General features: G+C 37.7%; 1 protein-coding gene across 1 annotated transcript in view; it reads left to right on the top strand.

The window, feature by feature from the left end:
• Positions 1–8,547, top strand: part of scara5 (scavenger receptor class A, member 5 (putative)) — a gene marked incomplete at both ends in the record, with an annotated part of 58,017 nt that extends 49,470 nt beyond the window's left edge. The window contains 2 exons of the mRNA XM_079214941.1: positions 1,411–1,599; positions 8,414–8,547. Of these exons, the coding sequence (XP_079071067.1) occupies positions 1,411–1,599; positions 8,414–8,547 (323 nt within the window). The remainder of the gene's footprint in view (positions 1–1,410; positions 1,600–8,413) is intronic.
• Between the last annotated feature and the right edge of the window lie 5,545 nt (positions 8,548–14,092).

Below are 14,092 nucleotides of genomic sequence, written 5' to 3'. Positions count from 1 at the left end.
TATTGATATATATATATATATTCTAGAAATGTGGTGGTAATTTAAAGATTAATTCAGATTCAGTTTTATTGCGATAAACACGGTTCAGATTTTCAAGTTTGGATCTCCCAGTTTAAAGGCTAGAAAGAGAATGAGAAAGTAGTTCAGAGGAAGGCGCCTCTACATACGTACATCCCTTATTCTCACCCTGATGTCTTTTACTATACATGCAGTGTTTCTACTGTACCTTCACAGCGCTCTGTCTAAAGTCTCTTTCTGCCTCTGCTGCGATTTAAGGATTGAGAGTAGCTGAATCCCACAACTTTGCATATAATAACATCGTCTGTGAGACGGCGGTTTGATTCTCACAAAGCTGAATCTTATGTGAATATGATGGATGTAAACTTACAATAAATTAGTAGATGTCCAACAATGACTTGCAGTGCAATCTTTGTATTACATTTTTAATTTTAGCTTTACTTCCTTATACTTTCACTTCATTTCTGATTATTTGTGTCTCAATACACACAATACTTCCAATTTGGCGTGTATTGTGCATTTTATGGTTTTTGACATGTATTATATTGTTGACCTTTATATTGGATTTTCCTAATGTAATTAGTAATCTACATTTTCAGAGAAATAGTTCTACAATGTGGGAAATAAGCGTATTAGTTTTCTTACGTAGAGTGATATGAGAATGTTGATACCACTCTTGTGTTTGCTTATTAAATATGGAGCTACAGCTTCACTAAAAACATCATATTTGATTTAATGAACCAAAACAAAAAGTGTAAGAACAGAAGTTGTGGATTTATGATTTCTTTCGTAACCTGGACTAGTGGCTTGCTGGAGTTTTGTCCAACAAGGTGACTTGTTTACTGATGCAGGAACTTTCAAAGATGTTGTGAATTTCAAAATCTTTCAACCGGTACTCTGACAAATTCCACTGATTATTGCCAGTATGATCATTATGTTCAGATGATGGTAAATAATTGCAGAAAAATTACTTCCAAAAAATGACAGCATATGGGAATCATTTTATTTCTTTTTCTTTTGGAATCAAAGACTATTTCTGTGGTTTCTGGATAAAAACCGTCTGTTGCAGAATGTTGGAAACAACCTATTCATCTCCGCTTGTTGTCATATTGGTTTGATTTACAAGACTTTATTAAACTCCTAAACACTCGCAATCATGCCAACAAGTGCCGGATAAAGAGAGACATGTGTTCTTTAAATGGATTCATATTGGAATAAATAATAAATACTACATATATCTGCACACTAAGGAGCATGATGCTGTTTGTACTAACCTTTTATCTCTTGGAGGCTCCAACAAACTGCTTCCAAAGTTCATGCGTATTTGTATACATATTGCCAAACTTCACATTGCATGCAGATCCTTATGATTATGTTATGTGTGTGTTGCAGTGGAGGAGACCCTGGTGCGGCTGGTGAACGGTTCAGGTCCTCACGAAGGTCGTGTGGAGGTTTTCCACGAACGGCGCTGGGGGACGGTGTGTGACGACGTCTGGGACAAAAAGGACGGGGACGTGGTGTGCAGGATGCTGGGCTACCGAGGAGTGGCTGAGGTCCATAAGACCGGACGCTTCGGACAGGGTAAGAGATTAAGAGATGAAACATACACAAGCTTTCCTGGTGTGTTTTCCTGCCGACCTTGCAGCCATTGGATTCATCTTATGTCTGTAGGATCCAGAACTGGCAGATTTGGCAGAATTCTTCGATATTAAATGGATCAACAACTATTAGGATGCTGACTTTTTACCTGGAACATTCAACTCTATGCTCAATCTTTTAAAATGTTTAGCCAACACGTGTATATTTGAACCACCTTACAAAGGCATCTAGTTTATTCTCTTCAACAAACTCACAAAGCTAACATTAGCACAGCTGTCAAGCAGAAACTGATAGCATCTGCAGTTGCCATTCAGCCTCATCATCCAAGATGTGAGTCATTCATGCGCCGCCCAAAGCTCAAACCCTGATGATGAAAAGTATGCAAACACAGGCATTCAATAAACATTAATATAATGATAGCAAACTGTATTTATGTTGCATTTTTTATGCACAAAATGCAACTCAAAGTGAGAATGATTGTCTTCTCTTTCTTTTATTTTGTTTTCAGTTGAAACAAAATCTGAAATAATCTTAATTGTGTTCATTATTTCAGTAAAAAGGGAGCTCTTTGCTCATATGTGTAAATGTGGGAAAACATCTGCCCCCACTTACATTTGCATGAAGGCATTAAATGTCTGCATAGTTGCAAGGATCCATGAGAGTCCATAAAACGTACATTTTGTGCTGCAAAGACGTCTGTGATGCACCGCACAAACTTTATGACCTCAAGACTCATGCCTTCAAGGAAAATATGTTATCTGTAAACATCTATCTCAGGGACGTTTCTGCTACGATGAACAATGCAGATAAAAACCAAATGCTCTCTAGATCTTAAGTAGTTCATAAAACAAAAAACACAGATTTAGTGAATGCATCAGCTGTATTTAAAGTAAACATCAGTATCAACTACAGTAAGATGAATAAGAATAGATTCTATTATGATTATAAATCTCTTTAAACTCATTCTTCAATCAAGACAGGAAATAAGTTTTAAAAAGTGTCCCGCTGCACATATCCATGATGAAGTTTAAAGATGGAAGTACTTCAGATTTTTACTAACTGTGCATTTTCTGTGCTGTTGGTTTTACCTGCAGTAACAATGCCCTAACAGGCTGCAGGGATTAATATTAAGGTTTTATGGGGAAATTCATGCGAGCCAGATGTCGTCAAGAAAGAGTCTCAGGGGTCATATCTCTCTCCATTTTATTTCATTCACTAAGTCGGACTTACATCTTTCAGAGTCTCTGTCCAGGCAGAGTTGTTACCAATAAGTCTTTTTGGGGAAACATGCCTTTGATTCAGGGGACGACCTCAACAGCAGTGAAGAACGTCACGGCTGGATCCAATTTAAGACTATCTGCCATTCAAATACATCTTTTCAGATGAGACAATCACCTTTAACTTTATATATTCAGAAAATCTTTTATGGCTTTCCCGGCATTTCTCTGACACAGATTGGCCTCTTTTATGCCATTGCAGCATTTGACAGACACATTGGTCCAAAGCAACTTTGGGGGCAATTTGGGGTTCAAGACGACAACATTGCTATTAACGGCTGCGCTGCTGTACAGTCATGAGATGAGGAAAATCTAAATTATCAGGATAGCAAAAATAAATACCCAAGTCAAATTATTGCAATGCATATAAGATCCTTCACCAGTCCACCAGAACACAAGAGATGCAAGAGATTTATAATCTCACTTAGAGCCAAAAGAAACCAAAAAAGCTTGAAAATGTTTTGCAAGAACAAATAAGAACACATTGTTCTACTTGTGTTAAGTACTGCATTTTTAAGAATGCAATGCATATAAGATCCTTCACCAGTCCACCAGAACACAAGAGATGCAAGAGATTTATAATCTCACTTAGAGCCAAAAGAAACCAAAAAAGCTTGAAAATGTTTTGCAAGAACAAATAAGAACACATTGTTCTTCTTGTGTTAAGTACTGCATTTTTAAGAAAAACAAACCATAAAACGATGCCTCAGATATTCATATGTTTTATAAAACCTGTTTCCTTTTCCTAAATTTGAATCTTAACCATGTAATCATGATTTATGTGAGTTGCTTGAGATGTTTTATCTTCTTCTTTTTATTTAAATTACATATTTTTAATTAGCCTCAATATCACACATTTGTACGATCTGTACAGACTCTCGATTAAGAAAAAAAACAGAAAACCCACAAAAAACGTTATGGTGAAGACTAAAAGAAGTCAGAAACCAATAGATTGAACTTAAATGTATTTAGTATGGCCAAAATCACAAATTACTAATTTGCCTCTGAGAGCTTTACGTGTCCCGGGACCTCACATCGGAACAGGAAAACGCCCCTAAAAGACCTTAACGAGGAGAAAAAAGGGAAGAAACCTTCGGGAGAGCAACAGAGGAGGATCCCTCTATCAGGATGGACAGAAGCAATATATGGCATGTGTACAGAATGAACAATGTAACAGAGTTACAACACATTCAATGCACATATATAGATGTTGTGTACAGAATAAACCTACATAGTAAAATTACAGTATAGACAATCAAGGTGACAAAATGATGGATAGACTGTGAACATGTATGAGGAATAATTGTTCTCTTTGCATCTGTGAACAATGATTTCTATCTCCCATGACGAGAAGCAGAAAAACAGAGCTTGTCGATCAGTGAGAAGACACAGACATCAGCACTCAAAGAGTGAGTTACCGAGGTTAGAAAAAGGGCTCTGAAACAAATCCAGGACTTTTCTAGGGTCGTTTTCTGTCAGCACATTTATTCAAACAGCTTTTTAATCCTTCCAATCATTCTGATCTTTTCTAAATCAGAATCAGAACCATGTATTTGCTAGGTATGTTACACATACAAAGAATTTGTCTCGTGCCTGGGTGTTCCTTTAAAATCCCACACAGATGTTTTTGGGGGCTTCAACACTTATTTGTGATAAATTTCATAAGTAGAATGCGAGCGGTCTGAACCGCCCAGTGCAGTAAAAGTGTGTTGAGATCCAGAATAAACAATTTAAAGGTCCATGTCCATTAAAGCGAGTCCTGAGAAGGCCCAGCAGCTGAACAGCTGCGGCTCATGTTTTCCCCAGTGCATACCTTATTTCCATCCTGTGCACGCCTGCATGGAGACACGTGCGCCTGCTGCTTTGAAGATGTCAAATCTGCAGCCAGTTTCTCTTCTGTTAGGTTTAGTTGTGAAGCAAAGCAGGAATCTTGGAAGAATATTTATTTGCAGATATGAACTTTTAAATGCAACATTTGGATCAGATTTTACAAAGATGTGTATTGTTTGTGGACAAAAGAAATAATGTATATCCCCTTGTCCTGGAAGAGCTTTGATTCCCAACTAAAGTTTATTTAATTTTTGTTTATTTTCTCTTAATTTGATTGGGGGTCTGCGGATACAGAGGGCCATGTGTTGTACAGATTGTAAAGCCCTTTGACGCACATTTTAGATTTGGGAATTTTCGTCTGTGTCAATAAAATGAACCCGATTCAACTTACATTTTGTGAGTTTTGGTTGCAGCAGGCAGTTTATGTGTCCAATGATAAGTCTTCATACTTTCTCTAATTTTAGTTGTCATGTGGTTAAAAGTAGAACAGGCCAAGTTCAAACTGGCAGAACTGGAAACGGATCAGTTCCTAAACACTTGTTAGCATTTTTAGGGAACATATATACAGTCAGTCCTTCAAACACAATAACACACATGTAATGACGTCTCAGTGGTTTTGCAAAGCCTTAATGGAACAACGCAGCTTAAGTCATGACATTTCTCTTTAGCATTAAACATCTCTGATATGTCTGCACGGGCTCAATGTCACATGTGTTGCAGAAAAACAAACAAAAAATGCAGTGAATTATGCTTTTAATCATATTATGATTCTTTCACAGCGGACCCATGAGCTATGAGCTCGTCGAGACAATGCTTTGATTGATTCATCTCGCAGGCTTTTCAAACAATCAATCAAATATGGCGCCGGGTATTGTAGTAATATGATGCGTTTGTTTTCCATTAAAAGAGATTTGCATTTAACGGGATTGTTTAAAAGAAATTCAACTGGGAGGGGAATTTTCAGTGATACAAAGATGATGTACGAAAATCCCTTTACACCTCAAAGTTAAAGCCAACCGAGATGTTCGTTTGGTATTGTGTTGATAGTTTGTGTGTATCTCTTATTTTCATGTTCTTGATCACTTTTCATGAGACCTGTACTTACGAATAAACGTTACTGTACATAAAGACACACGAGAGCTGAAAAATTGCAGTTTACACATGAAATAGTTCCACATTGAAGAAATAAAGAAATTGATACTTAGTTTGTTCACTTAATATGTGGTACAGCTTGACGTAAATACTTATTATGATTACTATAAGTAGCTTATGTAGATAAATAATGAACAGTTCATCTCCACCTTTTTTATATAAACTACATTTGTAAGTCATGAATGTATCCCCTGTGGTACACAGCAGGCGCGTAAGTCAACATGGGGAAGCAGGAACACTCAGTTTGGGTGTGCTTCAGTATTAACTTTCAACTTTAAAAAGAATTTAGAAAATTGGCTCAGTTTACTGTTCCACACTAACATAAATCATTTTTTCAGATGGCCCTTATTAGGTGATAATTCATATTCCTTTTAAGTTGTCTTGATCTTGACAGTGCCTTGAACTTTTAGCCAGTTATGAGAATGGAAGTGGAAGACTAATAGGTTTGAATTATTCAAGTTCATGAGCCAGATGGCCTGAAGCTGAACCAGTGCTGTTAATTATACTTCTTTGTTGTATGTGCATTTAGATGTTGTGCTTTTTATCTTCCTCGTCCGTGACTCTGCCAACATCATGTTTGTTATATTGTTGGTTTCACTTCTCCGTCTCGTTTCTTCTGAGCACGACACTTTGTTTGAATCCCTCACTAACAGCCGAGTGATAAACAACTGTGACACAGAGCAGAGCAGCAGAGACGACCGTTACAAGACTCCAGATGTTGCTTTCGGGGCATTACTGATGAGTCAGCCTCTCTTCTCACCTACAGCACATAAATAAACTGCTTTATCAGCACTCGTATTCCTTCACAGCTGAGTACCATCTCCTCTGAGCCTCGAAAAGGTTTTGCAAAACTGAAGGGATTTTCTTGAAGCCCTCCAGTGAGTCACGGTTTTGCTATCAGGAACCAAAGTTTTATAGGGAAACAATACGGCCAAAAGCTCTGCTTTCCAGCTGGAACTGTGTATTTTGTTACCGGATACAATATTATCTGATCAACAATTCTGTGAGGAGTACTAGCTGTACGCACACTAATCCACGAGTTATGTCTCTGCATCTAATAACACGGGCCTTTAAAACCTTTAAACTCCTTATGACAGTTAAACCTTTTAACAAATAGCAGAGCAACAACTGAAGAATCATGTGTCTGGCCGAGACATTAGTACACAAAGTTCCCCGAACCCAAGAATCTACAACTAGCTCTTAAAATGTGGGAAGAGAAGAAGAACACAAGCTGCGTATAGATGCTAGAATGCAGACGTGTTACTGTGGGACTGAAGCGGGAAACTCCTGCTTTCTGCGTCCCACGACAGGAAATACAACGTCAGCGTCATCCACTGGGTTCAGGGTGTGTTTATGTTGAGTTTAAATGTGATTTCTAATCCATATAACAGTAGATAGGGTTTCTTCTGACCGAAACACTCGGTGTGGCGCTCTCATTCGTCAGCTGCTGGCTGCTGGAGCTGCGTGAGATTAACAAGCAGCTCCAGCAGCCAACATGGTCACTCTCATTGGCTGCAGTTGCTCAATTTTTTATACTTTTTTTGCATGAATGAGGCCTCACAGACGTCACTGAACGTCTGGACCGCTGATGTCGAAGTCCAGATGCAATTTGTATGCTATGCCTCTGTGCTGACGTCAGCCGAGGCCGGAGACGGTATGTTTTCGGGTCGTCCGTTCCATTCTCGTCATCGTGGTTTATCAGGAACACCGGCAGCGGATTTCTTCAAATTTGGCACACTCCGGTGTTGGTGATTAAAGGTCAAAGGTCACTGAGACCTCACAAAACACAAATCCATATGCTAATTAATTACTTGTGTCTTGGAAAAGGAAATTTGTCCACCATTATTACCGCCATCATACAAAACTATACTTTCTTTTCTTTCTTTTTTTCATCTTTAATTGTTTCTACTTTACCATAATTATTCCTGATAAAATACATAAACATTGTATTCATGTTAACTTCTGCACTCCTTTAACAAAGTATTAATAAAGAATCTGAATTGTTTTTTATAGTATATATATATATATATATAGTCAAGACTAGAAAATTTGCAAAATGTATCGGTTGAAAAATGAAAAGAGCTGCGCAGTGTTTAAAACAAGATGAAGATAACACTCCTGGTGAAGGTTGTTCCCTGCAGACACTACTCAGAAATACAGCCATGGGATTCGTGGATGTTTTAAACTTTTCTTTACAGAAGACCGAGTTTGAACAAAACAGGAACTATAAAAGCCAGACAGGAAAAACAAAGCAAATCAGATGGAAAGAAATCAAAAAATGAAACAAAACAACACAAAAGTCTCAGCATCATCAAGTGAAGCCTCCAAACCAGTATATTCACACAAGATGTGCATGATTCTCTGCAGCACTACCAACACGCTTTTTCAATCTCGTGGTTACTATAACGTGTCAGAAACACCCGTCTCTCCTCATCACAACCACCCCAGCATCCAGCTCGAGGTTTTCACTGAGAGTTTATCCAAACGATCCATTTCGTACACTACAACATATAAATCCATCCCTCCTTTGTGTGCAGGTACTGGTCTGATCTGGATGGACGACGTGGCGTGTGAGGGGGCCGAAGACACCATCCACCAGTGTAAGTTTTCTGGCTGGGGCAAAACCAACTGTGGCCACGTGGAGGATGCTGGTGTGACGTGCCTCGTTTAAAAACCTTCCTGATCCTGGCACCGCTGCAGCGGCCGCGCGTCTCCTCAAATGGTGCCTTCAACTTCCAAGAGACCACAAGGACACCGTCCTCCCATCGGCAGGGGGGTCACCCTTTTTTACCTGCAAGAAAAGTGACAAACTTCCTTGAATCTGCAGCTTTCTTAGAAGTTCATGACTTAACATTTGATTGTTTTTGCTACGAGACTGAATCATGGGAACAAAAATAAAATGCAAACATTTTTGAGCATCTTTGAGCAAACCACATGATCTGCGGATGACGGCACGACGGGACTTTTCATCGGACTGAATCACAGAGCTCACCTGTCTTCAGTGAAGGCCGACGGTCAGCTTGCAGAGGCTCCATCTGTCCTCAGAGGCTTGTCTGGGTGCAGGTTTTCTGTTTCAACCTCCGGTGTGGATTAGAAGCGAATCCAACAGCTTCACCCTTCCAGAGTCTTCCATCGTCTTTCAAGTTTCTGAAACGGCACATAAAGAAACATTGACAAACTGATTCTTCATTTACAGGCAGCTGCTCTTCACAGTATTATGTAGGAATGGCTTTTGAGTGATGATAAACATACACAGTGTTGCCTTATTATACATCATATAGAGTTATTGATGATCTACTTTTGATCTACTTTTTAAGGTGGCCTGTGGAGTTCGATGTTCACATACAAAAGTTCTGTTTGCATTCAGTGTTACTCACCAAAACACATTGTGTGTATCCCAAATGTGGAGTACATTTCCTTCCTTGTAAATCTATTTTTTTTCTTCCTATTTTCAATCATGCATTGTTTACATTCATGTTTGCTTGCTAACAGTCTTCTTCTTCTTCTTTGGCTTTTGTGCATTATTACCGAACCTACGTTTTTTTAAACTAATCTATATTTTTTCACTTTATAACCAGAGAAATATTACCAACAGTAAATCAGAGCTCATTGTTTTGTTATTTTCCAGCTCTTAAATTACACCCTCGTCAATCTTATCTCCAGCCACAACTGTCAGTCAGGTGTTTTCAGTCAAAGAAAGCTCTGACATATGTTATGTTGTGTTTCCTGCATAGCAGCAAAGGACAGGCACAACACGTTAGTAGCAAGCTGCTGAGTTAAGTGGAACATTTAGCATCTGAGGAGACATATGTCTGAGTCATTTTGACCTCAATACCAACACGTCTTTGCAAATCCCCAAAACAGTGTTCACTCAGTGCTGTATTTTTTTATGAAAATGGTGGGGGGGAAATGCAACTAATGAAGATTTTGGAAAAGGTTAATAATGGTTACTGCATTCAACAAATGAAGTGACTATGAAGAATAGAGAGCAGATGAGTATGTACAGATGGTCTCTTGGACGCCAGCCCTGCACACTTTATGACTGCCCGTTTTTACTGCCAAAGGTGGTGTTGTTTCAGCATTAATGTATCTATGATGCACTCACCAAACCAACCATAACAGACAAGCTTTTACTTTAGATGTTTATGCCTCTCTCAGTGGGGATTTAATCTTTACGGCTGCTCTTCAATCCAAAAAGGCAGGTACCTCGCAGGTGTCCTCACAGGAAACCTGTCTCTTTACCGAGTCATGTTTTATATTTAAAGAGGCGAAACATTTTTTAGTGAACCTTCAATTTTGGCAATTGAAATTCCCTCTGCTCCTATATTTTGTCGTGAAATGTGTCTGTGTAAGCTCAACAAAACTTCAAACAAGTCAAAAATTGTCTGGCCCCACTATATTTGTATGAAACTTATTGAATTTGACATGATATGATAGTTGAACAGATGAACAGTTTGTGTCCATGTGAGGGAGGAAAAAAACGTTTCTCTACCTCATGTTCAAGTGCCTTGGTGTTTCTGTTTTAAACCACAGAAGAAGACAAATTAAAGAGGGAGATAGATGGGAGAAAGGCATTCTGGGAAAGGGAGATGAGGGCCGAAGCCAGACTCAGTGGACTGATGAGTCTCAGAAGATGCTATCGCAACTCAAAAGGGAATTGTGGACCTCAAAAGTTGATTGGAGAACTCACTCAATAGTGTGTACAACAGGTATAATGTGTATGAAGTCACTTCTGGTGCAGAACGCTGGGATCATTTTGTACATCTACATTACCACAAACCTTTCTTTGGAGAAAGCAGGAAGCTAGTTGGTAATCGTTTTCATTTTCATTTTCATTTGCTCATCCTTAATGCTGAGAATTATTCACTCTGTTCACAAAATTTGGAAACCGTTTTATAAAAGCACTAATACTGTTAAATGTTTAATTTTGTGGCTATTAGGACTAAATTACACCAACACCCCAGTATGTGGCTGACTAATATATCCCAGTTGTATCTTTCTTATTACTACTATAAAACATGTTAGAGCTGATTTAGTCAATTAGCAGATCAATCTGCGGCTTGTTTTTGCTGCTTTTCTCGGTTTTATGTCATTTTTAATTGAATATCTGTTGTTTGGACAAAACAAGACATTTGCCTGATGGACATTTTTCAATATTTTTTTGCACGATTTATCGACCATATTAATCTATTAATCGAAAAACATTATTGGCAGATTAATTGATTATGAAAACCTTAAAAGACATCATACACTCAGTATATATCAAAGTATCTTATAATGGAAACAAGGTCAGAGACTTTAAAATACATCTGCATGAATCCATAATTGTCACTTTAAAGGTGAAACGCAGCTCACCTCAGACCCCAGGCAGGAGGAGTTATTTTTCCTCCACAGGAAGCAATAAAACAAAATATGACATGTGGAAAACAGCTGACAGTTACAGAACATCTTCTGACATCACTTTAAAGGATTTGTGAAAAATGTTAAATGGATTAAAACATAGATGACAGATCCCTCACTGCAAAGTGGGGCTGCCAAGGTATAAAGTTACTTAGTATGACAAACATCATTGAAGGACCTATCATAAAACAGTCAATATACATGTAATTTACAGTATTGCATATCTGGTATGAATAGCTACACTTTTATGTCCAGTAGTGTATTGTTTCTGTTCTTCACAAGGTGGTTTATATTGAAAAGGGAATGGAACAAATTAGAAATTTACAAGGTTGTAGAGTTGAATGCTTACCAAGTATTGTTTGCATGATTGAGTGTCATACTGTAAAACACACGCACACACTCTGACAATAGCGGCTCTGTTTCTCTGTGCAGAAGTGCAGCTGACAGAACGTGTCGTCCTGATGACCCTCATTCCTCTTGTAGAGGCGGCACACTGAGTTATTACAGCCAAAGATAACACCCTGAGCTCCTTCAGTATATTCTCACTCATTGGCTTATTTGTCATCTCAACTTTTAACCAGAGAAGCAAAAGCAATATCATTGATTGAAAATAGTTTGGTGTTTACACAGGTTTGAGTATGTTTTATTTTCCACAGTCTTGATACCAGCAGGCCTTTTCTATTAAAACGTTGAACAATTAAGTATTTTTATAGAAGCAGGAACTATCATCTTTTCTTTTTTACTTAAGGTGCACAGTGTAACATGCAAAGGCCATTAAAAGAGATAAATATTGTGTAATATTTGTGTAATGTTTACTAGGAAAGTAGTGGTTGGTCTCCTTTCATATGATAAGTATCTGCCAGCAGATCAGACTTCCATACATATTCTTAGAGTCACAGTTTTATTTCAGTGAGTCAAGTATTCAGAGCAAACTGGGAAGCTTTATTGACAAAATAGTATTACAAAATATTCATGTGAGGGGCTTTTCTCATCTATGACCAAGACATTTATTATTTTGAATGGTATATGATTAGATGGAGCACTAAAAGTAAATTAGAATGTTTACTTACAGATAAATTAGGAGATTGACGGTTGGGTGTCATTTCCACTTTCAAAAAACGCAAGTTGTGTCTATTACTCACATTTTACTTCTCAAATTAACAAATTAAAACAAATTACACAGATTTACATGTATGCTTTACAAACTTTTGTATTGTACTATGAGTATGATGATACATGTTGTTTTGATTAAAAAGCTAAGCAGATTATTAAGCAAAATATCAACATGTGAGGTCAAATTAAATCTGACACCTCTATGTGTAACATTGCTGCTTTCGGAGGGAGGTACAGTTCAGCAAATGCTGCATTTCATATGTAGGGAATGTTCATGTCGGATTAACTGTATAGTGGGTTATACTTTATGTTTTAAAAAGTAAAAACACAGTTGCTTTGTCCAGTTTTTAGATCAAAATACAGAAGGATGGAATAGGCTTTGTTAAAGAAAAATGTCATTCTAACTGTGTTCTAGTAAATATGGATTGTGAAGATTTCAACATGTTAAACTGATGTAGACATATCAAAACCATATGGGCACAATTCAAACCAGAAAACATATGCAACCGTGTCTTCTCCAGTTGTGCCTCTCCTCACAGCTAAGTGTAGTTTGACTGGTGTTCCTTGCCGGCAAAGTTGCAGCCTATCGGATATCAACAGGATAAAATTGTTGTGAAGTGATTACCTGATTGGTTAGAGGCCCTGCTGATCTCAGATCAATGGTTTGGCCTTGTGGGGTCAAATATCCAGAATACTTAGATGTTATTACTGTAAAGCAGCGTAATGCCATACCCTCTGAAGTGAGAACACATTCCAAAGTGCACTTAACCACTTACACGTCTCATTTTTAGATGTATACCTGGTTGAGAAAGACCTTACTATGCTTTACTTTGACATCATGGCACTGAGCACATGTGCATACACACGTGTCTGTTTTTGATCCTTCCTCTTGTGTTAGCTTTCTGTTACCATCTCGTATGTTAACGGGTCGGTTTTGACCCATGTCTTAAATCAGCTGTAGAATACATTAAAAACAATTATCTATCATGCAATTTGTTTCTAATCTCTTGGTTGCCTTGTTAGGCATCCTTATCCATGAAAATATTGTTGTATGTTTTAATATTTTTGGTGTGGGCCTCTGGGCCTTTTCTTTGTCAGTACACCCCTCGATTTCAATGAAAAAAAATGGTAAAATGAACCTCAAGAGAATCATATAAATAAATAAAAGGTTGTTGTGTTACCTGACTATTACTGAGGGGTATTAGAACACATCTCTTAAATACATTTGTCTTATTTATTTTTTCATTTTAATATTATTAACTGTAGTTACATCTATGTTTACGGGTCAATTTCGACCCATATATATATACTTCAAGAAAAAGGCTAAAAAGTTTTTTTTTCAGCAATATAAATTGAATACAAACACAAAATGTCATAACACGACATATAGATTTGCAAGGTCAAACAAACAACAACCAATCAAGCAAATCTTATTTGTATAACTGGGTCGTAACCGACCCAAACAACACAAAGGTCATCATTTCAACCAGAGCATTTTAGAATTTAGTGAAAAAATATGCTTTTGTTTCATTTAGTTGAAATAGAGGTTCCTGACAAAGTCAGTAATCGGTAATATATGAATATGTCGGTAATTTCCCGACATACACATACGGGAAATTATTTTCTCTGTTGCTGAAATGCGATACACAACATTTGGTGGCTACAACTATTTTGTGCTGAAAGGAAGCTTACTATTACTATTT

Source organism: Taurulus bubalis (assembly GCF_910589615.1).
Source record: "Taurulus bubalis genome assembly, chromosome: 3".
Classification (NCBI taxonomy): Eukaryota; Metazoa; Chordata; class Actinopteri; order Perciformes; family Cottidae; genus Taurulus; species Taurulus bubalis.
Note: the sequence above shows the minus strand (reverse complement) of the source record. Positions and strands in the feature narration are given on the sequence as shown.